We start from the raw sequence: 27,766 nt of genomic DNA, 5'->3' as shown, positions 1-27,766 counted from the left end.
GGCGACGTGGCAGCGGGGCGGCGCGGAGGCCATCTTGGCGCGGGACGCGCGCTCCTCCGGGCTTCCTCGTCCTCCGCAAGCCGGATCCCCGCGCCGGACACTTCGGATCCCGACCCCGACCCGCGTGTGCAGCTTCCGCATAGGCGCTCGCTCGGACCCAGGTGAGCGCGGGCCTGGCGGTGACTCGCGCGGCGGCGACGGGAACGGGCGAGCCCCAGGTGGGCGGGCCGGCGGCGGAGTGTGGGGGCTCCGGGCGGCGGGGACACCCGTCGGGAGAGCAGGGTCCAACCCCGCATCGCTCCGGCCTCGACCCCGGCTCCCGGGCCTGCACCTTCCACGCGTGCACGGGTGTCCAGGCCCGCGGACCTTCCCCGGCCCAGCCCGGCCTGCAGACGTGGCACAGGCTGCCCAGACCTCCCAGGCCACCCGCCCTAGTGGGGCGCAGCGTTTTCTGGGATCCCCGCGAGTGTCCAGCGCCGCCCTGCAGGCCCCTCAGCCCGGACCCACTCCAGTCATATTTTCAGGATCTCACGTCCAAGACTTTTTGTCACAGTAGTTGATTTGAGAGGCAACCTTGACTCCGTCCGCGATCCGGTCACTTTTTGGCACTCCAGTGCTGTGTGAGCAATGTTTGAATCACTGAGTGTTTAGGGAACTTTATTTTGGGCTCCATACAGAGAATGACAGACTGCTGACCTCCGTCTGGTAGTATTCGAGGCATTAATAAGATCAATAGGAATAGCTTCTGACGCTCTGAATCTATCAAAAGTCCACTCTCGATTTTTCTTAAAAGTAGCCATCTAGTTTCTAAAAGCAGACCTGAGTAGGTGCAAGCAGATTCGAAGAGTGGTTTGATCAGAGCCTGAGGACTGACTAATCTCAGCCATTTCCATCTCTTTTCCCCTGTAATGTTGATGCATTCAGACTACTTTTTTTTTCCTCACAAGCTCTGTCAGCTGATCCCTCTGTGTTGTTTATCCTACTAGGCTTCTTCTTTTTTTCTTTTTTTTAAAGAATGTATGTATATCTGCGAAGTTCATTAGTTTATTTCAGTATTATATTTAAGTCATTCCTCAATCAGTAAAGTTTTTAAGGATTGAAAGAAATTGATTTATGTATCTCAGGTGAGCTCTTTTGCCCATGCATTTGCTCGGAGATCAGGTTTATTTTTAAATAGGACCTTGCTGTGACAAGGATTAGATAGCTTCTGCCTCAAGAATATGAATGACAAATTAAGAGATGAAAGAAGGCACCTTGGTAGAAAGTGATGCAGTCTGTTGAGGGGCCTTTCTCCCAGGTTATCTGTCTTTGTTCGGGTAGGGAATATGCCTGTATTAGCCTCTTGAATGCCTTATCTTTCCTCTCTTCACAGCCAGGCTTTGGTAGGGTTCATACTTGTCTCTCTTCTAGTCCTCTGTTTGATCCTAGCCATCACCTAGTCTTCCCATCTTTGGAAACATCCCTAAGATGGTCTGTAGTATATATAGCAAACCCATGGAACCATCCACAGCGCCCCTTCTGGCTTCTTTGCAGTGTTTAGTCCTACCTTGAAATGCTGGCTTCTGAGTGCCACAGTGTCTCATTTCTGCTGGCCTTATTTTCTGCAGGTTATTTGGCCACATAACTGAAAGAGGTTTGGCGTTAAGTAGTAGTCCCTTTATCTTGGTATGCCCTTCTTGGGAGAGATAGCACAGACACGGTATGAGAAACTGTTGGTACATTGATGATACTGGTGGTTTGTGAACTCCATACCCAGTTGGTGTCCCTACTTAAGTGTTTCAAGGACCTGAAACTCTAACCCTGCTGAGTTAGAGGGTAATCACTTTATGACCTCCCCCCCCCAAAAAAAAAAAAACAAAAACAAGACGCTGTCAAAGTCCTTGGCCTCTTAAAGAGCTCTCTGTCCTACCTGTCGGCACCATCATCTTTCTGACCGACTGTGTAACTCATGCCTCCCCACTTTTATTTAACCTTTATGGGCACTCAAGGAGTCTTACCCCTAAATGTTTCTTAAATCTGTCTCCTTTCTCATCTCCATCATAACCTTAGTTTAGGCTACAGTCTCAACCTGGCATTATGGATGTTTGGAGACATATGATTCTTGTGGGTTGTGGGAGTGTATTATGGGATTTGAGCACTACCTGATTCTTAACCAGCAGTAGAAGTTGTCATGGAAACCCTAGGGGATATGAGGTTATGGTTATCCCTAGTATAGGGTATTGGCAGACCTTATTTGAACTTCTTCTGTACCCCTGAGTAGTAGTGTCTCTGTTCAGTGGTCCAGTGTACATATTCCAGCCAAAGGAATCCTTTTTTATTTTTTCCCTAATGGTATTGGTTTTTGAATTCAGGACCCTTGCGTTTGTTAGGCAAGTGTTCCACCACTGAGTTATGACCCCAGCCCAAAGGAGTCTTCCAGTGGGTAGAGGATGGACTAACAGCATCTGGGGGGTGGGTGGGTATGCTGTTTATCAATAATGTAAGTGGGCCAGCTTCGATGAATCTCATGCATTTTTCTGTGTAGGGGGAAAAAGCCAAATATTAATAGGTTACTTGGGGGTCTAATTTTATTTATTTTACCTTTATGCAGTGAGAAAAATGAGATAGCAAGCGAGTGTTTTGTTGCCGGTTTTATGTTTGGAGGGAGGATGTGACATTTGGAGTGATGGTGTGGTTGTGTCCTAACTGTGTTGATGAGGGTGTCTGTGCTTGTGGTTCAGCTTTGCAGAACTGTACACCCCTCATATACACACAAATAACTATCAACAGCTGAAGTCCAGGGTGGCTCTACAGAGTGGTTAGTAGTGCTGTGCCATCGTCAGTTTCCTGTGTTTGGTATTTGCAAATTTCTGTAGTCGGCTGTGACTGAGGTCAGCATGCACAGTGCACTGAACTATGTTTGCATCTTACAGATTTAAAATCTCAGAAGAGTTAGAATAAAAAGACAGATGCTTCCTCCAGCTGGAGTGCCTTTCTGAGCTTCAAAGGCCAGCTCCTTACCTCTGTCAAGAAGGCTGGGCATTTGGGCCCCTGGCTGTCTCTCAGTCTTGTTCTCCCACTATGGTTTTTGTGACTGTGTCTTACTCCTTTTGCTGTACATAGCATAGCTGCCGTGTGCCCACTTTTCTTCTGGAAGCTTCCCTTCTCCCTATGTAAGTTCTTTCTTTCCTTGGCTTATGGAAATTTGGTTTATCCTTCACAACTGAGCTCATCTGTGAGTTGGGAACCTTTTCCAGATTCCTTTTCTGTCCAGCATGACTGTGTTCTCAGCCTCAGCTTATAGAATTCAGCCTTGGGGTGTATTGCTGTTACTGTATTGAATGTACCAGCATCCTTGAAAATTGGTTCTGTTACTTGGTTGTATCCTCTACAAGTCTCTAAGTTGACTGTGTTTTTGCTTAGCTTGTTTCAGTGCTTGGCAAAAATTTGCCTTCGATGAACATTTGTAAAATGAGTAAAAACATCAAAAGCCAGTTTGGCATGTTTAGAGTTGATTTTGTACTGCTGTATAAAACAACAAACAACAAAAGCCACTTCAGAGAGAAAAGGCTTATCTGCTTCATAGTTCAAGTGGATAGCCCACCATGGCGAAGACTTCAGGCAGGAACTTGAAGGTCACGTGGCATCCAGAATCAGGAAACAGAGATTGATGGATGCGTACATGCTGCCTCTTGGTAGTCATGGTCACACCAGTTTGAGAAGTTTCTGTTTTGGTTAAGTGATGGCATTTTCCCCAAACTATAGTAACCAGCTTTCCAGATTTGTTTTCCTACTGTGACTCCTCCTACCCACAAGGCCCTTGACAGATGCTAGTCAGAGAGAGAGTTATGATCACCCTTTAGTTCCATAGTCTCCCACTCACCAGTTTATATCCACTGACTTCTCATAGGCCAATGGCTGACTCAGACTTGGGTGAGCTTTTTAGATTTTTCCCATTGGATATTCCTTCTATCTGACCCTTAGCCAGATGGACCCCTCAGATCATACTGTTGGTTCATCTCCAGAGGATCTGAAGAGCTGTCCCAGTCCTCTTGAAGGTGCTCCTGTTAAGTGAGACTCCACAAGGAAAGGGTGCTCCTCCCTTTGAAAGCCTGCTTATTGTTTGGGAAGATCTCTTGTGTCATCACTCCTTATGACTATGGGCCAACACTCTTCTAAACCACCTAGAGCAGTGGTTCTCAACCTGGGGGTAAAATGACCCCTCCCTCTTACAGAGGTCTTCTAAGACCATTGGAAATACCAGATGGTTACATTAGGATTCATAACAGTAGCAAAATTACAATTATCAAATAGCAACAAAATAATTTTATGGTAGGAGGTCACCACAACATGAGGGACTATATGAAAGGGTTGCAGCATTAGGCAGGGTGAGAATCACTGGCCTGGAGGGTCTCCTGTCTCCTAAAACGTGTCTGCCTTTTGTTTAGAAAGATGGCTCAGAGAGTACTAGTTGCTCTTCCAGAGGACCTAGGTTAGATACCCAGCACCCATGTGGTGGCTAACAACTAACTACAACTCTATTTCCAGGGGATCTGAACCCTCTACTGGCTTATGTGGGTATCAGCCACATATCACACAGACAGATATGTGGGCAAAACATTTATAAACATAAAATAAAAGGGTCTGCCCTGGGACTAAACACTTCTATTAAGCCTAAATATCTTGTAATTTTCTGCAACATGGCCTGGCTGCTGTGCCCTGTAACAGTGGTTGCTCTTGGACAAAGGACAACACATTGCACTACCAGATTCAAAGAGACTTAACTAGATGGATTATAGTCCAAAGTTTCCCACATTCCAGCCGTTATCTTCCTGGCCTCTGCCCTGCTCCCTGCTTACCCCACTCCACCTCTCAGGTTCTCTTGCATAGACATCATCTGTGTGAGGGTCACCAAGTGGAAGGTGAGCAAGAAGGAAAGACAGGCCAGGGAATGAGACTTAGGACAGTGGAAGCCTGTGCTTATTCAGGGAGAAGAACCTGCAGAGGGGTCTCTGCAAGAATCAGAGACAGCCATCAGCTTCCTCAATGGGTAGTTAGAAGGCAGAAGTGGGGAGGGGAAGGGGCAGGGAGTTGAAAAGCTTCTGACTAGAGAAAGGTGAGCAGTGAGGGAAAGAATGCCAGGTGATCAAGAAATGTCTTTCCTGCGGTCCGCAGGGCAGAATAGCCAATAATCTCTACAAGAAGTTAATTTACTTCTAGAAATCAAATTACTGTAGTTACTGGAGTTGTTACCAACCAACCAAAATGAAGTTTACATTTTCCAGTTTTACATTTTAGGAACCCAACCAGGGAATGGTCCCACCTACAGTGGGCAGATCTTCCCCCTTCAGTAAACACAGTCAAGATAATGCCCACAGCCATGCCCAGTGGTTGCTCCTCACTGGTAGAGTCTGTCAGGTTGACTAAGGTTAACACTATCATACACTTAAGATGAATTTTAAGATTTGCAATTGTTTTTATAGAATGGTATCCACCCTCACCCACTCATACCTCCTCCAAATAGTGGTGTGTGTGTGTGTGTGTGTGTGTGTGTGTGTGTGTGGTGTGTGTGTGTAGGCAGGCAGGCAGGCAGGCAGGCAGGCAGGCAGGCAGGCAGGCAGGCAGGCAGGCAGGCAGGCAGGCAGGCGTGAGAACTACTGTGGGGCATATTCCTGAAGAAAATAGACTCTCCCTCCCCCACATCCATCAGCTGCCTCAGCTCCTCAGCTAGGGCTGGACTTCGTGAGCCCCTCCTCCATCCATGCTGGAAATTTGACTGGCTTGAATTTGTGCAGGTATTATAGCCCTGTCATGTCTAGAAGACACTGTTTCATAGCAGTTCTAGCTCTGGCTCTTACAGTCTTCCCACCCCTTCTTCCATGATGTCCCTGAGCCTTGGTGGAAGGGAGGTTACTTAGATGTTCCTTTTAGGGCTGAACACGCCACAGTAACTTACTTGCTGTGCTTTGAGTACTTCTGAGTCTCTCTGTTAACCGCCATCCATTGCCAAAAGACCTTCTCTGATGAGGTTATAGAGCTGAGTGCTTAGAAGGAAGTTTGATTTGTAAGGATGTTTTCTTATATTTGGTATGCATCATCGTCTGTTAGGACCTTGCTTTCTTGTGGTTTGTTTTTTACAGTCAACTTCCAACACCTGAGCCACACCATTGCGCTTTACAAAGCTGCTGTAAACCAGGAGACTGGAGGCTAATGTTAATAGGCATAGCCCACATGGAATGTATTGAGGGAAGAGTGCATTTGTAAATAAAGTCAAGCAAATTTAACATTAAAAAAAAAATGTTAACAGAATAGCCCACATAGAGTGTTTTGTGAGGGGAGGAGTTTCAAAGGTAAATTAGATGTCTGTGTTTTAAGCATCTTGACTGAAACCTGCTTGTGACTCTTAACAGGATTCAGGTGGCCAAAATCAATTTGGCACTTTGTGATTTCATTAGTGAAATGGTTAATGTAAAATTATTGCCATGTTGTAAAATATGTATATGTAAATGTTGCAGGATAGTTGCATATTAAATAGTTTCATAGACTTTTTAAATTTATTTAAACTGTTATAAAAATTGTTGCAAATAAAAAAATTATACACAGAAATGAACCAGACCCAAAGATTATGCAGACTTTTTTCAGACTAAAAAAAGTATTTTAAATATTGTGTGTGTGTGACATGTATGTGGGTGAAAACCAAAAAAGCAAAACAAAACAAGCCAGGCGTTGGTGGCGCACACCTTTAATCCCAGCACTCGGCAGGCAGAGGCAGGCGGATCTCTGTGATTTTGAGGCCAGGCTGGTCTCCAGAGCGAGTGCCAGGATAGGCTCCAAAGCTACACAGAGAAACCCTGTCTCAAAAATCAAAAAAAAAAAAAAAAAAAAAAAAAAAAGACAGGTATGTGGGTGCCTTTGCCTTTGGAGGCTAGAGGCTAGAAGACAGGTATGTGGGTGCCTTTGCCTTTGGAGGCTAGAAGAGGGTGTTAGATACCCTGAAGCACAAGTTCAGGTAGTTGTGAGCCATCTGATTGGGCACTGGGATCTGAACTCAGGTCCTCTGCAGGAACACAAGTGCTGTCACCTGGTGGGTCATCTCTCCAGCCTTGCAGTAGTCCTTCCTCCAGACATGGTTGTGTTAATGAGTACTAAAGGGAGACTTGCCTCTTTGTGGTCATTCTTAATTGTTCTCTAACTATGTGAGCTGCTGCCCCTGTGTGAAGCTTACCACATTTTTTATATATTTGCAGTGCATCATAATTGAGGAAAAATGATGGAAGAAAGTGGAATAGAGACAACTCCACCTGGAACCCCTCCCCTGAACCCTGCAGGCCTGGCTGCCGCTGCCATACCCTCCACGGAAGTTCACTTAGGTGGGTTGGAGGTTGGGGAAGACACTGGTCTCTCTGAATCAATTAGAAGAATATGTCGTTAATGCTTCTCTAATCTTGTCAGGGTGCAAAGAAATAGCCCTTTTAAATGTAAACAACAACACAGAAATAACCTTGCTTGTTACAAGTAAGGAAGTGTAATGTCTTGCTGTTAGCAGGTTTGCTCTCTCTGTTCATATTCACTACAAACCCTCCTGGCAAGCTTTCAAAGCATTTGTTGTCTGTTGTTTTTTGACTGTGGGGATTAATCTTTTTGAGGTATTAGTGGTCTAGGTTTTTATGTTCAAATCAGGGATGAAAAATGACCTTGTCTAAGAACAAATGGAAAGGGAGGTTTGCTCTCGGGCAGTGCTGTCTTTGAGTTGTGCTATTTCTCCAGTGGAATCACAGGGTCTGTACTCATGTACAATTGCTATGCGCTGGAAATTACACCTTTAAAATTAATTACTAAGATTTGGCTTACCACATTAGGAATTTCCCAAGCAGTGGAAGTTTGAAAATGAGATAAAAAGCTTTTTCAACTTTGTGTGTTTATCCCCCTTACTTTTTTTTTTTTTTTTCTAGCTGCAACCAGTTCCTTCTCATCTCCCAATGTGTCCAGGATGGAGTCCTTGCCACCACATGCGTATTCTACACCTCAGCCATCCCTGCCCCCTGTGCAGCCGTCAGCACCGCCTCCTTTTGTGCCAATGTCGATGTCTCCAGCTCCCTCGGTTCCCCTGAGTGGCACTTCAATGCCCCCCTCTGTGTCTTCATCACCTGGCACTGCCTTCAGCAGCCCACCTCTATCCCACTTCCCACCTGCAACTTCCGCCTCCGGTGCTTTTTTATCTGCACCACCTGCAGGTCCTCCTATATCGGGGTTTTCTGTTGGTACAGCTTATGATATCACGAGGGGCCACGCTGGGAGAGCACCCCAGACACCTTTGATGCCATCGTTTTCTGCACCTCCAGTCACAGGTGATCTTCTCTTACTGTTCCGCAGTACTCGGCAGTATTTGACATTTTATTACTGTGTGCCTGAATTATGTTGCACTGTGGTTTGTATATTAGACAGTGATTTGAGGTGGACAGTGTCGTACTTACTTTAGTTTCTGTATAGACTTTGACCATCTGCTGCTCCTAGGGCTTCGATTTCTCCACATTAATTTTCTAGTCTTACTCTGAATTCCAGTGTTTCCCATGCTCATCTCTTTGCCATTTAAGTTATTAACAATAAAGCTAATGTAACTTATTGTATAGTTTTTGGGCGGTATAAAAATTGATGCATGATTGACATTTGAGGTATGAGAAAGAATTCCCATATCCCCTATCATGTGTTTATCTGTGTAAACCTATGTAAGGGGGGAAATACCTTTTGAGTGATTTTTACATTTGTGTTTATAAAGGTTTGAGTTGATAATTTTATCTTTAGATGCTTAAGTAGTTCTGTGATTGAATTTGTTTTGAGCGTCTCATATGATACATCTTTTTATAGGAAAACATTTGTGGAATAAGTTACCCAATCAAATTTGTGCTCTTGACTAGGTATTTTGCCAGCCCCCATCACTCAACAAGCCAGTATGACTTCGCTGGCACAGGGACCTGGAACCACGTCAGCCATTACTTTCCCAGAGGAACAGGAAGATCCTAGAATTACTAGAAGCCAGGATGATGCACCTACTGGTGGGATCTGGGGTTTTATCAAGGTAAGGGTGTTTGCCTTTCAAGTTACTATTCTAATTGTAAAACTGACAGGGATCAATTAGAGAAACACAGCATAGGGAGGGAACACAATGTATAGAGTAAGGGAAAGCAAGCCCTTTATGGACAGATTTCTGTAGTTGGTGCTTGCTCATTGTGCATCTCTATACACATGTACTTGTTCTCTTAATTAGAATCCAGTTGGATTAGTGACATGGGTATTGTGTTCTTTGTCTTTTCTAGAAGACTTCATTAATGTCCTTCCAGCTGTAAAATTGTCTGTCTGTCTTAGTTTCTTGTGTATTTGGGGTCTGTGTATGTCTATATGGATTAATGTGTTCAAGGGTGTGTGTGTGTGTGTGTGTGTGTGTGTGTGTGTGTGTGCGCGTGTGTTGTGAATGTGGAGGCCACCATAAGGGGTCTTCTTCTGTTTACCACATTACTTTTTGGGGACAGGATCTGTCACTGAATTTGGAATCCATCCATTCAGCTGGGATGGCTTGCCAGTGAGCTCCAAGGATCCTCTCACCTGTGCTCCAGCCCACTGGTAGGGCATTAAGACATGTGCTGGAGTGCTGTGCTTTCTAAATGGGTGCTGGGACCCGAACTCAGGTCCTTATGCATCTCTCAGCTCTAAACCTTCTTCCTTTAGAATGTATTTCTTAATAACTACTTTGTCATCGATGCTGTTGCATTTATCATGTTTTATTTTACAAATCCGTTATCAGTATTATCTACTTGTAAGTTTTTAAATCATTTTTCTCTAATTGAGAAAAATGTGTAAACATATACACTTTTGTTCTTGTTGTTTGGGTAGTATTGAGGACTGAACCTGCGGCCTTACGTATACTGGTAAGTACTTCATTGCTAGCCTGATCCCAGCTCTCTTTTCACTCTTAGGAAGAGTCTCATCAATATGCCTTGGAGCTCACTCGGTATCCTGGGCTGACCTGAAGTTTGCAGTCCTCCTGCCTCAGGCTGGCTTGTGACAGGATCGCAAACCTGCACCCTTAGGCCTGATTAACATGATGCAGCCACTGAGCTGTACAGTGCTCCCTTCTGATTTTAATTGTTATAAATTAAACTAATGAGCCATCTTGTATGTGCACCCTGATGGGCAACTGTGACATTATTAGTTCCTGATGAAAGTCCTAGTGAGTGCCGTAGAACTTTCTGAATACGGCTTTCCAGTAGCCACAGCAGTATATGTTGTTCTGTCATTGTTCCCATAGCAGCAGAGGGTGTTACACTTGAAACCTTTTTTGGTGTGTGTGTGTGTGTGTGTGTGTGTAGGCCCAGAGTTGATAACACAGTGTCTTTATGAGTGGCCTCCACTTTATATATTGAGGTCTGCTTTCTTGCTGTACCAAGGGAGGTTTGGACTAGTCTGGCTTGCCAGCTTGCTCCGACTCTCCATCCTGAGCACTTCAATGCATATGGCCACCACACCCAATGAGTTTTTTGTGTGGGCTCTGGGGATCCCGACTCTGGTCCTCATGTGATACAAGAGCTTTACCTTATAAGCCAAACCCCCAAACTTGAAACCATGTTTTAATTTTCTTTTCTTTGCTATTAAATTTGGCCCTTTTTCACCCATGAAATTGTCTTCTATATTCTTTGTTCATCTTTGCCCAATTTGAAGTTGGGAGGTTTGCTTTACTAAGTGAGTTTATTAAGAGCTCTAGCTACAGCAATGCTTTTTTTTAATGTACACACTATGGCCTTTTCCATTTTAATCTGCATTTTAATTTATTATGCTTTTTAACACTAAAGTTCTTAGGTGTTCTGAGTCATTTCTGTGGATCTCTTTCAGTTCTGTATGCTGAAAGAGTACCTTTGCATTCCAGCTAGGGTTTTTAACCATTTCAGTTTTCACCCTGAGCAGTTCAGTGTAGCTGGTGTGTTTCAACACACACCATGTAAGATAGAGGAATTTAAGCATTTTCCAGCCTCTTAATGGAGTATTTTGAGGTCATTCTCTCAGCAACCTGATGTCCCCTTATTTTATTTACTAAATTACACATTAGTGCCAATCTCTGGGTTTGTCTTCTCTGCCATTGAACCTGTCTCTATAATAGAACACCATCTAAACTGCAGCTAGGCGTGGTATTTCCACTGATGGGTACTGAAAGCATGCTGTGCGCTCAGGTGGGTGTGTGGAGCATTCTATGATGAAAAGGGGAGTGTGGATTAGCAAGATGCAGCAGTATTCAGTGCTGTGAGCCCTGGGTCCAGTGCTGTGAGCCTCTGGTTCCGGGTTCTGGTGCTGTGAGCCACTGCTGGTTCCTCTTGAGGTTTGCTTTGCTGGTCTTCCCCACATTTTTCTTAAGAAAAAAGAATTTTGAACTCATTCTGCTAACTTCCAGTGTTCTGCTAAGAAGCTGTTCACTTTCATTGTATACATTAAGCATAGTTTTAAACTAAGAGGTTGATGTGGTCATCTACAGCCTTCTTCCTACTTTGTAAAGAGAAAGCTGGTTGCTAGTTGTAATAGCCAGTTCAACTCTCTGGGACTTGTCAAGCAGTAACTTACACTTTTTTTTTCTGTTTAGTTTTTTTATTAAATCAGTCAAAGTGACATATTTTTACACAGTATGAACAAATATTCTGTGACATTTCCCCCCTTTTGTCTAAATAAAAAAGAAAGATTTTAACTCTAACATACTAAACCTATAAACAATAAGAACAATTATCAGATAAGAATTATATTCACAATGTCCAGTCCAAGTAACTTACATTCTTATCTTGGTGTTGCCTGGCAGTTTTAAACTTAATCCTTTTGAACTCACCTGTCCTCAGTCATCTTGGTGAATTGGAAGGAGGGAATCTCAGTCTGTTGGATGCCCCTAGGGGCGCTCTCCCCTTTACTTTGGAAGAGAGGTGTGTAAGAAGGAAAGCTGGAGAGCTCTGGGGTGGAAAGCTCCTGGTGCTGTTGGTCTGAAGACTCAAGAAGGGAGAGCTGCCTAAGGGAGAGGGTTTGAGGTGGGTAGACAAGAAAGGGAGCTTGAGTAAAACATGCGAAGGACAGAGTTATGCTTTAAAGCAATCAGGAGCTTTCTGGGGGATAAAGGTGAGCAGTATTTTTACTGCCTTTATCTTTTTATCTTTTTAGGGACAAAGTATGGACTTATATAGACACATGGTTATAGTCCTTATTTGGGACAATAACTGAGGGACAGGTTTCCCCTATAAATGTATTTATAACTGAAACACACTTTTCAGACTAACAATTTTCAAACAGTGCTATTCCAGAATCCTCCACAGGCTGCCGCTGGCCTACTTTCTGTGTATAAAGGGAAGAAGCCAAGAGCACCATTGGATAGTAGTAGGAATTTGACATCTATTGACCTCATTTTAATTATAGATTCCAAAAGTACCATTTTTCCATTTTTTTGGAAGTAGTGGTCCACCAATGCCTGGGAAAGTTAAGAAGTTTCCTGTGTAGGTCTCGCAGGTAACCTCAGCTGTTGTGAGCTCACGATTGCAGTAAGAGTCCATGTTTGGGGGCACTGTTTCCTAGCATTCTTCCCCATCCTTTGGCTTTCACAATTTTTCCACCTCCTGTTCTGTGATGTCCCCTGATCCTTGGTTGTAGTGTGGTTAATATAGGTGTTGCATTTAGGGCTGAGCACTTGTGTCTTATTTGGAGTGCTGTGACCAGCTCTGCATGTCTTTGGTGGCAAACATTTAAGCATAGATGAGGTAAATCATCTCTAGGCACTACGTTGTAGTGAGGAGCCCTTGACAGGGAAAAGTTGCTGAGGGAGGGGAATCTGTACTCTTTAGGAGGTGACTGCTGGTAAGCTTCCTGTGCTCCAGGGGATGTCCCCACATCCGTATACACATAGGCAGCACTAACTGGGCTTAGTTGATTACAAAGAAAAGACATGATGTTGGGAGGGCTGTGTTTCGACATGGGGGAAATTGGAGAGGGAAATGGGGTAGTATAACCATACTTAATTGTTTTCATGTATGAAATTCTCAAAAAGAAAGTTTTAAAAAGTTCTTTCATGCTTAGGAAAGTCAAGGTGTTCTTTGCTTGAACTGAATATTTTCATCTTGCTTTGTGCAGGGTGTGGCTGGGAATCCTATGGTGAGATCTGTGCTTGATAAGACCAAGCATTCAGTAGAGAGCATGATTACGACGCTGGACCCTGGCATGGCTCCATACATCAGTATGTAGATAAGTGAGCCTACTGTTGGCCGTGCTTCTAAGGTGTTCGTCATGTCATACAGTTGTAGTTTCAGTTCATTTCTGCTGGTCATGTAATTGATAGAAATTCTTCCAGTGCTCTTAATTCAAATTCATTCTCAATCTGAGTTTTGGTGTACCTAATTTATCTTTCTTAGTCATCATTATAAGTTTTGGTGTAGCTAATTTATCTTTTTCTTAGTCATCATTATATAAGTTTTAGGACTTCATAGTACGAACTTTAGAAGAGGGAGTAATTTGGTAGTAAATTTTATATATTTTAGTGGTTTATATGGATTTTTCTTTATTTGCTGTTAGGTTTCAAGTCATATTTTGTTTATACTTAATTTTGGCAATTTCTCTAGTTAAGTATTTTAATCAAATGTGGTGTTTATGCTTAATCAACAGTAATATTTTTAGAGAAAGTTAAAATCTAGCAGTTAATAAAATTTGATTATAAGTTTTCTGGGAACATGGTTTTAACTGCTTTTGAGCCCTCATCAGATATCCTTAGACAGTTGACATAGTTATATTGCTCCTTAATTTTCATGTCCATTTCTAATATGTAAACAATAGGGATTAGCTAGATCAACACCAGTCAATAATCCTATAAATCCTTCGAATGCAAGGGAGGTTGGTAATTGGGTTCCAAGCACATATTGGAATAGCATGCTCTGAGCTAAGAGGATGGGAATGTGTGTGGTTGTATCAGATGGTGTGATAAAAAGAGGATTTGTGTCCGATTTGTGTGCTTAGCTGCTGTGTTATGGTGGGTCAGGTTCTGTCAGCCTAGCTCACATGTAAGAGGCTGGTAACAATTAGTGAATACAGTGTAAGCCTATGGTGTGGTAGTAATTACTAGAAAGTGACAGCTTACATTTGGAATTGAAATTCTTTTTGGTTTCTGTAGAATCTGGAGGTGAACTGGATATTGTTGTAACCTCAAATAAAGAAGTGAAAGTGGCTGCTGTCCGAGATGCCTTCCAGGAGGTCTTTGGCTTAGCTGTGGTTGTGGGGGAAGCTGGACAGTCCAATATTGCCCCACAGCCAGTAGGCTATGCAGCGGGATTAAAGGTGAGTAATAAAAGCTTTTCTGGAGTAAAAGGGACTTGTAGTTCATTTGCCCGTAATTGTGATAACTATCCTGTGGTCTGTAAGAAACTACTGCATATTTAGATACTGAAATACCAGCTTTGTCATTAGTTAGCCAACACTGTCATGCTGTGAAGATAGAAAGGCGTTGTAATTGAATAAAATCTCAATTAGGTTTTGGTTATTGGAGGAGAATGGCAGTGTCATTAAGAAAGAACAAAAAGAACAGATGTTCTTGAAAGGAATCATCATGTAATATTGATTTTCAAGTCAATTATTGAAATTATAATATCTGTTGGGTCCCAGTAGACACACACACACACACACACACACACACACACACACACACACACACACACACACACACACACCTCTTTGTTACATTGTTTCAAAGTCACAATCATGCAAGAACAAATGAAGTTGATGGCAATCAAACATTTTCCTTTCCTAAAGCAAGGAAAGCAAATTCTTTGACCTCATTTTCCCTGTATTGTTCTTTGACCTCTCTTCCCATATATTATTCTACCATGCTTACTTCCTTCTGCAGTAAAACTTCTGTAAGAATTTTGAATGTTTTTCTCTAATTCTTTATGGTTTCCCAACTGCCTAGCCACACTTCTATACTTCCCTATCCTAATAAGAGAGCACTCAAAGCCACCAATAAAAGGCTTGCTGTTTATTCGGTTGATCAGGGGCTTTCCAGGCAGCTGGTCATCCTCTCTGTTGTTTAGATAGAGTTTCCGATAGGCTGACCTCAGACTTGCTCTGGAGCCAACACTGGCCTTGAACTCCTGATCCTGCATCCACCTCCAGAGTTCTGGGATTATAGGTGTGCAGCACTAAGTCTGACTTTTACTTTAGTATGTTTTTCTCCCTTTTGGCTTTTTGGGTGCACACCTGGATTTTTTCTGAGTTCATATATTGTTCTTTGCTTTTGTGCTTCTCCTGTTGGTCTCTCCTTTTCTCCCCAGCTTCCTCTTGCTCTCCATGTCCTCTTTTGCTGACCTCATGTTGTTCCTGGCCTTAGCCAGCATCTTATGCTAACATTTAGAGCTTCATATTGCCACTGAGACTGCTCATGAATTCTTAATACATGTAAAAGTTGCCTTTTTGACCACTACTTGAATATTCCGAGCTAGTATGTCTAGAATTAACCTTTTTCTTTCTCTTATACTTAGTCCCTACTTCATCTCAGTCAATGGCAGTCCCTTCCTTCCATTTTCTCAGATGAGAAAACTTGACACCAGCTAGAGAGACTCCTCTTGTTTCTTTATTCTGTCTTGTTTGCAAGACAGACTCAAGTTTGCTGTGGTTTTTTTTTTTTTTTTTTTTTTTTTTTCTCTTCGAGGTTGTTGCCATACACCATATTAGTGAGTATGGTACTCTTGCTACCAAGGGAAAAAGAATTAGGTCCTTGTAGGCTTCTAACTACAATGCTTTTTGGCCAGGCTGTCAATGTAGAGGTTGTGTGTGGGGGGTTTGTTTGTTTTGTTTTGTTTTTTTGTTTGACTCTATTTCCATACTGCTTTATATGTTCAAATAGATATTGGTATGTATATCCATTATAGTAAAGTCATAGCCAGCAGTCCTGTAACTCCTGATTGGGGGGTGCAGCTTATTTAGCACACACACATTTTCCTCCTCAAGTATTTCAGAACCCTGCTATGCTTAGCAACCTCACACAGCTCTTCAGCCTTAGATTTGGGACTGATTGAAATGGTGGCAACTTTTAACAACTCAGACATGTCGCAGGTGACACCAAATACACCAGCGCCTACTTGTTTCAACGTATGACCTTAAACAAGATGGCAGTGGCATTTGTTTGACCTGGCTGGAGATGTACAGGACAGACAACTTTAATTATTTTGTAATTTTGTGCACATCTGATGTTGAGATTACCAATAAATTTTAGTAAATAGTCAAATTCCCTATTACAGATTACAGTATTATTGAGGATCAACTGTATTTACATGTAATGTTTCCTTTGACTTTGACACCAGTGTGTGTTTATTAAAAAGGTGTTTATGCCATATGATAAAGCTAACTGCTGTCTGTAGAGTTTGAATTTGGTCTAATCTAGAAATGAACATGGTAAATTGGAAAAATAAATATGTACCCACTATAACTGTAACCCTTACGATAAATCACAAGTGTTATATGGATGAGTGTTGTTTAAAAGGTGGGAACAAATCTATTGCTTGGATCAAGTCTCTACTTGTCATGTGAAGACTGGCTTTTGCCATTGTTTGATTTTTCACATGGCAAGTTCTTACTGAATACTTGTTTGCTTACACCTAATGCCTAGCCTAGGAGATAAAATTGATCCAAAAGCAGACAGACAGCATTCACTCTGCTGTGGAATCTATCAGTGTTCTTCTTTGGTGTCCACCTCTCAAGTGCTGGGATGCAGGCCCACTACCCAACATTTACCCTTTGAATATTTTATCACATCATTTGTCATCACTCTTCATGAGATGATTCGGGTGACATACAGCAGCAACCCTCCTAACCTGGCAATGGCTTCTTACTCTCAGATGCACACCCTTAGAACTTTGAGTCCTTTGTGCAGGTTTCTCAAACCCTGTTTGGATTCCTCAATGTACCACATACATGTAACTTTTTCTTGCAGTAGTGTTCATGTTGCTGCCTGTGTATTTAAAAGGGCATTAGAAAAACTGGGAAGACACATGTTCATTGTAGGTATGATCACAAGCCCAAAGTCAAGAGCAAATCAACCAAGCAGATAGCAGGGCTGAAAAAGTTTTTATTCTAGAAATGACCTCTTGCTAAATGAACACTTAAAAATAAGGCTTCCTTACATGACTAGTCAATTAGAGATTATAATTTTAAAATAATTATTAAATAAATTAAATACAGTACTGCATGAGGGAATAATTTGGAAAATATACTCTAAATTTAATACCAAGGGAGGGCCATTGGATATTTTTACTCTAGACCAGTGGTTCTTAACCTTCCTAATGCTTTGACCCTTTAATACACTTCTTCATTTATGGTGACCCCAACAGTAAATTGTTTTTGTTGCTACCTCAGAACTGTCACTTTGCTACTGTTAAGAATGGCAATGTAAATTTCTTTGTTTTCCATTGGTCTTAGGTAACCCCTGTGAAAGCGTCTTTTGACTCCCAAAGGAGTTGCGACCTATATGTTAAGAATCACTGCGCTATATCTTTGTATTGTTTGAATGCTTACAGTGAGTGTATATGTTAAATATGTGCATGTATTATATAACTAAGAATCAGTATACTTACTTTAAATACTGTTTTAAAAAACTGTTTTCCAACCTGTGCTGCTTTTGCTTAGGGTGCCCAGGAACGGATAGATAGCCTGCGGAGGTCTGGCACTATCCACGAGAAACAAACTGCTGTGTCAGTAGAAAACTTCATCGCTGAGCTGCTGCCTGACAAGTAAGAGGTTCAGGGTACCCTGGGAATCAACACAGGGCTGTGTGTGGAGTTCACACGAACACCTAGAAGAGGTGTCTTCTGTTTTAAAGCCAGAGTGGAGTGTCTGGTCTCGTGGTGTGACTCGAGTGCTTAGCTGACACTTCCATCCTCTCTTTCCTTTTGTAACTGAGCAGTGCAGAGCGATGTCTGTGCTGACAACCACTTGATACAACAGGACCGAATGTAAGCAATACACTGCACGTTAGCTTGGGTAGGTGTGATGGAACACTGGGAGTAAGCACACTGCTTCCTCTGGTGACTCACAGAGGTGGAAGGTGGGCAAGAAGACTTGATGGTACTTAAAAGGAGTTACACAGGGCTGTGTGCTTAGCTTTAAAACGCCTCTGGAAATCACAGTTCAGCATTGTTTTTGAGGGCTCCATGGCTTTATGTTTTTAATAGATTTTTTTTTTTAAATGGGAAAACCTGTTTAGATATGCTGAGTTACTTTATGCTGGGAAATGGAACTGCCTTGGAACCACAGTCCATCGTGTTCCTCTCACCTTGCTTATATTCAGAAAGGAAAGATGGAGATCCCTAGAGATCAAAAGTGATCAGCTGAGATTCTCCCCACCCCTGGCCTGGTTGTGATCCTGTGGAAGGACTTTATGAGAAGGAGGGAAAGCTGAAAGTTCCCTCAGTCAGCAGGACCAGGGACTGAAATGGAAGGGCCTTGGGCACATGGCAGTGATTGCAGGTTCACAGAGAAGGAAATGGGGAAGCGGGTTCTAGGTTGCAGTCTCTGGTGGAGGTTGTGCTTCTTAGAACTGAGGTTGACTGGAGATCCGATGTATGCTGGTGGTAGAGAGACTGCCGTGTCTTTAGGGCAACCTCTCAGGATGCAAAGGTTCATGCTTCCAGTTGAGTCAGTGCAATACCCTGATGGACACTGTGCTCACAGGCAAAATCAGCCAAAACAAGGTTTAGCTGAGCTTGGCTACACTTTCTTGAATGAGAAACTTTGTTAAACTATGAGAGTTTGATTAGTAGGCAAGTAGAATAAATATTCAGTATTTGTGAGTTGAAACATTTTTAAGATATGAATGCTAAAGACATTATAAAGTACCACTTTAATATTCAGAGTTGGTGATGCTGCTCTGTCTTAATGGTTTTTAAAAACTTTGTATCTCCTTATTCATTTTGTAATCTTTGTGCTTGTTAAAGGTACTTATTTTTTAAATGATGGAGATATTGAACATAGCCTTGGTCATATTCCCTTAGAACTGACATTCATTTCAGGGTCATTTGATATTTCTGGTAGGTGGAATTCTGATGCTATTCCAGTTATCTGAAGTATGTTTATGATGCCTCCTTTTTTTATAATCTATAGGTAAAGTATCTTTCCATGGAAAAGTACCTTGATTTCATGAGTGTGTTTTCAAAGGCTGACTCCCGCCTTGGAACACGTAACTTGAAGGGTTCATGTTCACAAGGATTGAGCACGTGGTTATTTCCTTTAAATGAGCTTATTTCTTGGTTTACTAGTAACATTGTTAGATGGCAGTGTGCTGGTAAGGGCCAGTATTACAAATTTCCCCCTATTTTAGCAAGTGTCATTTAAAAATATTATCTACGAGGAGCTCTTTGCATGTTCAAATAAGTGATATTTTACCAGCTGTGCGTTTGACTGCCCCCATTCCCATTATCTCCCCATATTAGCAAGAAGGAAATTTCCAATTGTTAGTAATTTCAGTTACTTTTTTTATTACTCTCTTCCTGTCTCTTTTTGGAATTAAGACAATAGAGTAATTTTATTTTTGCATTTATGGATTGCATTGTCCACTTGCAAACTAATTAGAAAAGCATTTTCTTTCTGAGAACTGTGGTACTTTAATCTGAACTGTAAGTAGGACTTGCTTTGTCGTTTTGTCTCTTCACTCTCATTTTATCTATCATGTGAACAGTGTACTGTTCCTGTCCACTCTTATTTTATCTAGCATGTAAATGGTATGCTGCTCCTGTTTCTGTTTTAGATGGTTTGACATCGGCTGCTTGGTGGTTGAAGACCCTGTGCATGGCATCCGCCTGGAAGCCTTTACTCAAGCCACACCAGTGCCTTTGGAATTTGTGCAGCAGGTTGGTCTCTTGCCTTTTCATGACACTCCAGATTCATTGTGAGTGTCATGCCCTTGATTTTGACTTTCCGTTGGCTGTGCCTGTGGGTTTCCTGATTCTGCCATGTTGATGTTTCCCTTCTTTATGTTCGTGGCCCTGACATCAGAATAGAATTGGCCTTTAAATCTGTTACCCATGCTCTTTGCACTTTCATCTCCCTGTATTGGTCTGTAGTTGTCTTGGTGTGGATGCAGGTGCAGAAGTGTGTGCATGTATGGGAACCAGAGGACAGACAGCCTCAGGTGCCACTCCTCAAGTCTCTCATAGAGCTGAAACTCGGCAGTTGGTGAGGCTGGCTGGCTAGTTAATTGTCTCAGGAATCCTCCTGTCTCCACTTACCTTGCACTGGGATTTCAGGCAGGTGCTTTCACATTTGGCTTTTCCTAAGTGGTGCTTGGATCCTTGTCTTAAATGGTAGTCATTTTACCAATTGAGCCATGTCCCCAGCCCCTGTTTATCTTGTCTTTATTCCTATTATTTTATCTAGTTCCCATCTCTTTGATCTAATCATCTTTTTTAGTTGTTCATTTTAGTAACAAGTCAGTATTTAAAAAGTTAAATGAAAACTGGTGTGACGGTGCACACCTTTTAATCCCAACACTTGGGAAGCAGAGGCTGGTGGATCTCTGTGAGCTTCAGACCAGCCTGACCTACAAAGCAAATTTCAGGTCAGTCAGGGCTACACAGTGAAACCTTATCTCAAAACACCAAAATAACAAACAAAATTTAAATGAGTGCTGGAGAATTGACTCAGTGGTTAAGAACACTGGCTGCTCTTTCAGAGGACCCTGGTTCAATTCCCAGCACTCACATGGCAGCTCAGACTGTCTGTAACTCCAGTTCCAGGGAATCCAACGCCCTCTGCAGACACAATTGTGCATGTGGTACACCAACATACATGCAGGCAAAATAGCCACACACATAAAATAAAGTCAACAAACAGTACTGGATAGAAATTTGTCTTTAAAACAAATAAAAGAAATTTGTCTTTAGATTTGCTGACTGAAAAATGGACCTAATGATGTGCCCAAGGACAGTTTCCAATCTGATTCACACTTATGCATATTTTATGTAAATGTTCTCTTAATTCTCTAATGCACAAAATGTAATGTGCCTGTTATCAGGATCTCTCTATGGTTAACTGGTTAACTGATAGTTGCTGCCTCCCCCCTTTTTACAATTATTTGGAGTGTATGGACATTTGACAATATGGGAAGACATTTGGCATTCTCTGAGAAGATGCATGTGCAGTTACATTTCAATTAAAAGTGTGGCCATAAAGTTGCTAAAGGGGCTAGTGGTCCTTCTGTATGTTTGCAGTATGGAAAGATGCTTGGAGTTTTGATATTTTTCTGGCACTATTTATACCTAAGTTCTCTTCAGAAGGTCAGGCAAACCCTCCTATAGCTCTTAAGTGTGGACAGTCAGAGGCTTTAAGCTGATGCTGTGCATATTGTTATGCCAATAAGACTTAAAATGGATATATCATGACAGGTTTTCTAGGAAGATAGAAGTTTTACCACTGTTGATTCAAAAGTATTAGACCTAACCATATAGAATTGCTGTCTTTAATAGCTGAAGAGTCACTGCTGTGTTTCTTGTGATTTGGCCTAATCACTTCCATTAGCCCTACAGGGAAAGTGCGCCACCCAGCAATTAATCACTGACTAAAATGTCTTGAGTGAGATGATGGCAAAACAGTGGAGGAGCACATGTGCAGTGGCAGTGAGGCAGCAGAACGCTGTGCTGTGCAGCCCCTTCCGTAAGGCCTCACCCAAACTGCTCAGAGCAGGAGTCAGACTCACTGTTAACCCCACCAAGCCCAGAATACCTCCGAGCACTGTGTCCTGACCCCAGAGCTGAAGATGGGTTTACAAAGCAGCTGTGTAGTTACATGAACAGACTAAAGAAGAAAAGGGCTTCAGCAGTGTTAAGGGACTTACTCTAAGTAACTAACTTGCAGCCGGAGAGTCCTAATCAGGATTAGGGGTATATGTGTGGACTGGAAAGTCTGTTGAAGAGCAGCAGCAGAACTGTTTAAGGTAGCTTCTATCTCTGAATTGTAGATGGTGAGTAGATACAGGTTAAGCACACAGTGACCCCATGGCCAGTTCTGACCTATTGCCCATTTTTATTATATTTTTCTTGCATGTACCTGCTGATCTACTTATAAACTGTTTATATATAATTGCTTTCTTACCAAAAGGACAAAGGAGGAGTTTTGGTGAAGACTGGCTTCAAAACCTAAAATCTTACTGTTCAGCCTGTTTCAAAAAGGGTTTGTTGGCCCCTGTGCTGGATGTTTGACCACTTTTAATTTTAATTTGGTTTTAGGATTAGTTAGTTGGACTTGCTGCTCTAACAGTGAAATAGGCCCATGTGTACACATGCAGCTAAGTGTTAACACTCAGGGTCAGAGAGCACATTGGTTATTGTGGCCCCTCACTAACTGAAATTCACACACTTTAGAGGCATGCAGATGAGTGGACAAGGCCTGTGGAGGTGCAGCAATCACAGATACAGTTAACTGAAAGCTGCTGTTTAAACCTCAGAATCTGCCTTTTGTTCTGTTCATTTTTGTTGTGTGGGTTCAAAATTCCCAAGATAAACGGTTATGTGCACTGAAATATCTTTGTTTCTAGATGTTCACATTTCTGTTTTTTTTTTTCCCAACATAATAGTTTTTATTGATTATTTGGGAATTTCACACAGTGTGCCCTGATCACACTTGTTTTTTCAAACAGGGTTTTTCTTAACAGTGTCAGGTCACTGAGAAGTATGGCCCAGCATCACAGGCATCACATAGACATTTGACTTAACAAACAAACAAACAATTAAAAAGCTTCTCAACCCCTGTGCTGAGCTACTGAGTCAGGACCTGCACTGTAGCAAGACTCCCATGGACTTGTGTGGTGTGTGAGGATCAGGCTCCCATGGATTTGTGTGCAAGGAGCAGGCTCCTGGGGACTTGTGTGGTGTGTGAAGGGCAGGTTCCCAGGAGCCTGTTTGAAGACCTGATGTCTCTTTTGAAGCCTCTGTCAGGGTTTCTGGGAAGCTATTTCATGCAACTCTTGTCTGTTTGTTTTGGAATAAGCTGTAGTGCTTCCAATTTAGCTGTCCTAAGACTACTCCTTTGAGCCTAAGAAGGAGGTTTTTTTTTTTTTCAAGGTGAAAAGAAAGCCCCTCTGGTGATTGTGAAGAAGCTAGTTGGGGATCTGTGTACAGATCCTGTCTTAAGTGGACTAAAGACTCAATGTGCAGTCTCTGAGCTGGGAATTTTGTGACTCTAAGAATATCATTTTAACACAAACCTATTATTGACATGGTATGACCCTGAATGTAGAGCTAGAGGTTAAGCCCTTAGAGTGAGTTGTGAGCATGTGGAATTCTTTCAAGACTTAGATGTGTACTCAGCCTTGTGTTTCAACCTCAGCACCACTAAAACTATAAATTATGAGGAGACTAGATTATATTTGAATAGTGTGATGGGCTCTTATTAACACAGTAGGTGTGTGCAATATTGTTTGGTTCCTTTGACCCTTGTAACTTTATACAGTTGTTGGTAGCAGAGCTGAGTTTTTGAGGGTTTGTCATAATCTATATTAAAAATAAGCTGAGTCAAGATGTTGAGGTGTCATTTTTAACATATTGAGTTCCAGTGTTGTTTTGATATGTGACAAGTAACTCACGTTCCTTTTTCCATAGGCACAAAGCCTGACCCCCCAGGACTACAATCTGAGGTGGTCAGGCCTTTTGGTGACAGTGGGTGAAGTCCTGGAAAAGAGCTTACTAAACGTCAGCCGGACTGATTGGCACCTTGCTTTCACTGGCATGTCTCGCCGACAGATGATCTACAGTGCAGCCAAGGCTGTGGCAGGCATGTACAAGCAGCGCCTGCCACCCAGGCCCATGTGAAACCAGCTGCTGTGAAATGGAGACCTGCTGTCACCTTTGGCTCTGTGTTAGAGGAGACTGGATAGCTTCAGAGAATCCAACAGCTTTTACAATTTTCCTACAGGCTGCAGTCCTTTTATCCTTTTAAAAGAGATTTTTTTTTTTTTAAATAAAGGCACAGTGTCATTCCAGTAAAACAAAAGAAGTAGGTCCCATTTTTACTGTCATGATTTCATAATCCTAGTTCTCAAAAAATATACACATAAATTTACAATACAATTCAGTATACTAAACTTATAAAGTGGAAATCCTTGTTCATATATTCGATGATTGTTCTTGGCTCTTCTGGTTTCTTAAGAATATGTAATGAGGTCTGTGTATTAAGTGGATTGCTAAGGCTTGTTTCCTGTTGTCATCTGTGTGTGCACATGATCTCAGGTTTGATGGTGAGCAGTGCACATGCTCAACAATGGACGAACTACTACATGCTTGCTGTGTGTGTGTGTGTGTGTGTGTGTGTGTGTGTGTGTGTGTGTGTATACAGTTCCATGTGTTTTTTTAGAATATGGGCCAAATTAACCAATTGGAGATTTTTTTGTCATTATGTACATGTATAGTTTGGAAGTTATACTTGCTTCTTTTTTGTTTTAAATTTCTACATTTTACAGATTTATACTATGAATAGCAGAAAATAACATTTTATTTTTCTTTGTTGCTATGTGAGAACTAAAAGGCAAATCATCCAAGTTTATTTTAGATCAGAAGTGTATTAGTGTTATTTTTTTTATTTTGTTTTGAGATTTAAAAAAAAATTGTGTATTGGTGTTTTGCTTGCATGTATGTCTATGCACCATGTGTGTACAGTGCCTAGGGAGGCCAGAAGAGGGCATCAGAACCCTAAACCTGGAGTCATAGTTGGTTGTGAGCAACCTTGTGGGTGCTGGGTATCGAACCTTGCTCTTCTAGAACAGCAATCAATGTCCGTAACCACTGAACCATCTTTCCAGCCCTCTTGTGTTGTTTTTGTACAGTGGTGTTAACACTTCCACAAATCAGTTCTCATGACAGCTGTTCCTCCTGCATCCACTCTCAGCCTCACAGCCTCTAAACTATAAGAAGGGCTCCCTTCTGTTAGGATGGAGTGTGTTTTCGTTAAAGTTACTTTTTTTATTATTTGAGTTCATTCAGTGTGCACTAATAACACTCATCTCCCACCCCTCCCCTAACTCTTCCATTCCCACCACATGCTCCCCTTCTTGGCCTCTTTTTTTCTTTTTTTTTTTTTTTTTAATAACATCCCACCAAGTCCAATTTGTACTGCCCAAATAGGTGTGAGGCTAGCAACCAGTTGACCTAAAAAGGACTATACCCTTGAAAATTTACTGTCCCTCAGAATCCATCACCTGCCAATAACTCCCCAGTTTGGGGAGGGTGGGAAGTCATGAGCTGAGTGTTGATTGTCTGGACCCTGTGTAGATTTAATGTGGTTTCTTGCTTTGCCTTAAGCACAGCTTGACTTTTCTAACTGTGCCCTTCTGCCTTTATTTCTTATGGATGTTTTCAAGGGGATGATTTTATAATTCAATGTAGTTTATTTAATCCATTACATTTAATGGATGCTTTTTCCTCCCTGAAATAATATATTTTACCATTTGGGGATTTAAATAAGTCAAAATTAAATAAAATTTTTTCTTACATAGTTAAACTCTATATATGCAATTCAGATATCTTCCTGAAGACAATTTGGTACAGAAATGTAATTTAGCTTTCTTTTCCTTGTTGATACAGTTCTGTAGGTGTTAGAGTTAATAGACTCTGCACTCATCCTTCTCTGTCCTCACATGTGTAGTGTGCTGTTCCACACTGCTTTGCAGCAGCAATGATGTCATTGCCTCTTCTTTTACAGAAAGAGGAGAATTACTACTTTTGAGGTGGGTCTATGTTAATCTCCAAGCACTGTGTTTGTTGCTTAGTTAAACAGGAAGGAAGTCTGTGGCTATGGTGATTCGCCTGGCCCAGGGTAATCCAGCCACAGGACTTATCATTGTCTCTTCATGCATAAAAAGCAGGGTCTTATCACTTGCTGCTGTGCAGTTTTTAAAAGCTGCCCTTTTGGTCTGGGGATGTAGCTCTGTGATGGAACACTAGCTAATGCCACAACCTAGGATCAGTCCCCAGAAAATACACATATACACACAAACACAACAGGGGCAACTGTTCTTGTCTAACAGTATTTGATGGGGGTGTTGCCTGGATAATAGTGTTTTGTTATACTCCAAAGGCAAGTTTTGTAGATCCTGATGGTACCCTATTTCTTCCCTTCCTTGTTTTATTGAATCTGTGTTACCTTAGTTATTGTTTCAGAGGATCATTGCAGTAGGTTCAGTGGGGGTCACTGACATCTCATTGGGTGATGGTTTCTCTTGAGTCCTTAATAACCATGGCAGATTTATGCCATGACTTGATTGAAATCGGATAATTGTAGTTACCTAGTCTGCCTTCTGTGGGGAGGAGAGTAGCAATGAAGGCAGGTGGAAAAGTGAACTATTTGATCCAATGTGATCCCTCTGTAGATGGTTTCATCTGGCCCAGAATCCTCCGTAGAAGATGTTAGAGCAGGGCTGACTCCACCTCTCATCTTCCTTAACCCTTGTTAAGGATAACCCTTGTTATCCCTGCTCAGTCTGCATGGTGCCATTTATGCCTGGACAGTTCAAAGCCATGGTTCTCTTCCCAGCCCCTCTGTTCTTGTCCCCTTTTCTCTTCCTGCCTGTCATTGTGTAACTTCCACACTGACATATTTACGGGGTTTGTGGGTAGCTGCTGCATTTTTCAAGCCTTTCAGGAAAAAAATCATCACTGTCACAGTGGTGGCTTTTGTGTTTTTTTTTTCCTTCCAGATTATGGAATTCTTATTTTATCAGTAGGAAAAATAGTTAACATCAGCCTCACAAGATTGCTCAACTGTTTAGTTCCAAGGTCCTCCTATTCTGTTTTGTTGCTTTTCTTGTTTTGCTCTGGCTTGGTATGTTTATAACATTGCTGGGTGGGGAGCTGAGAGCCTCATTTACTCTAGGCCAGCACTCTGCACTAATGAAGAGCCCCAGCCCTGGCCCCAGGTCCCTACTCGGTTTTTGAGACAACTCTACTGAAGCTCTATCATGGACTTCTGCAGTTGGAAAAGTTTTAGAATCTGATCGTTGTCCCTTTTGGTTCCTTGTCATTGTTTTCCAGTTTTCCTTCCTCAGTCTTTAGAGGTAAGATACTGCCATCTTAAGTGTAGGTATACAAGAAAACAAATGAAAGCACACATGTACATCTACTCTGAATTATGCAAATTAGCAGTTACTCAGGGTCAGCTAAATTACTTCACCTACCCTTTAGTTTACTTTTTTTATTTGGCAAAAAGAAAGCAAAAACTAAGGACTGTGTGATTTGTGAAACCAAATTGATAATCTGTTGTAAAAGTTGTTGAGTTAAACATAAATTATTACAAAGTGTAGATTTTTCCTAGGATATTGTATTCATTTTGTGATATTATGTAGAGTGATGTATTGGATAAAATCAATTTTGTAAGTATGTAAATATGTCATAAATAAATACTTTGACTTATTTCTCAGAGGTATGCAGTGATTTAAATGCTAATTTATAATTAATATATCAGAAGGTCACATACTCCTTTTTGGTTATCAACCTTCACAAATTATCAGACTTCAAGCACCTTCTTTCTGGAGAATTTTAACATTCAGATACACCAGCTTCCAACAGAGCTGGAGAACTCAGTATAGAGAAGACCCATTGGAGATACAGGTAATGGTGGGAAGTCAGGGGCTCACGAAGAGAGTTCTGATGCCTGGCCGTAACTTCTCTTTTCCCTGCATACCCGTTCTTTTAATTTTTTTTTTGGGGGGGGATAGTTTTAGGATCAGCAATATTAATTGGGGAGAAAGGTACGAGGT

General features: G+C 41.8%; 1 protein-coding gene across 1 annotated transcript; it reads left to right on the top strand.

Moving 5' to 3' along the window:
• Window positions 1-21: 21 nt before the first annotated feature.
• Window positions 22-27,426, top strand: Prrc1 (proline rich coiled-coil 1). Its single transcript, XM_027400934.2, has 9 exons — window positions 22-161; window positions 7,227-7,349; window positions 7,932-8,327; window positions 8,895-9,055; window positions 13,123-13,225; window positions 14,153-14,316; window positions 17,656-17,759; window positions 19,772-19,874; window positions 23,619-27,426. Exons 2-9 carry the CDS (start codon window positions 7,247-7,249, stop codon window positions 23,826-23,828), a joined length of 1,344 nt encoding a protein of 447 aa, XP_027256735.1. The 5' UTR covers window positions 22-161; window positions 7,227-7,246; the 3' UTR covers window positions 23,829-27,426.
• The last annotated feature ends 340 nt before the right edge of the window (window positions 27,427-27,766 follow it).

Source organism: Cricetulus griseus, chromosome 2 (genome assembly GCF_003668045.3).
Source record: "Cricetulus griseus strain 17A/GY chromosome 2, alternate assembly CriGri-PICRH-1.0, whole genome shotgun sequence".
Lineage (NCBI taxonomy): Eukaryota > Metazoa > Chordata > Mammalia > Rodentia > Cricetidae > Cricetulus > Cricetulus griseus.
The sequence above is the reverse complement of the archived record's forward strand: the minus strand, read 5'-3'. Positions and strand labels throughout refer to the sequence as shown.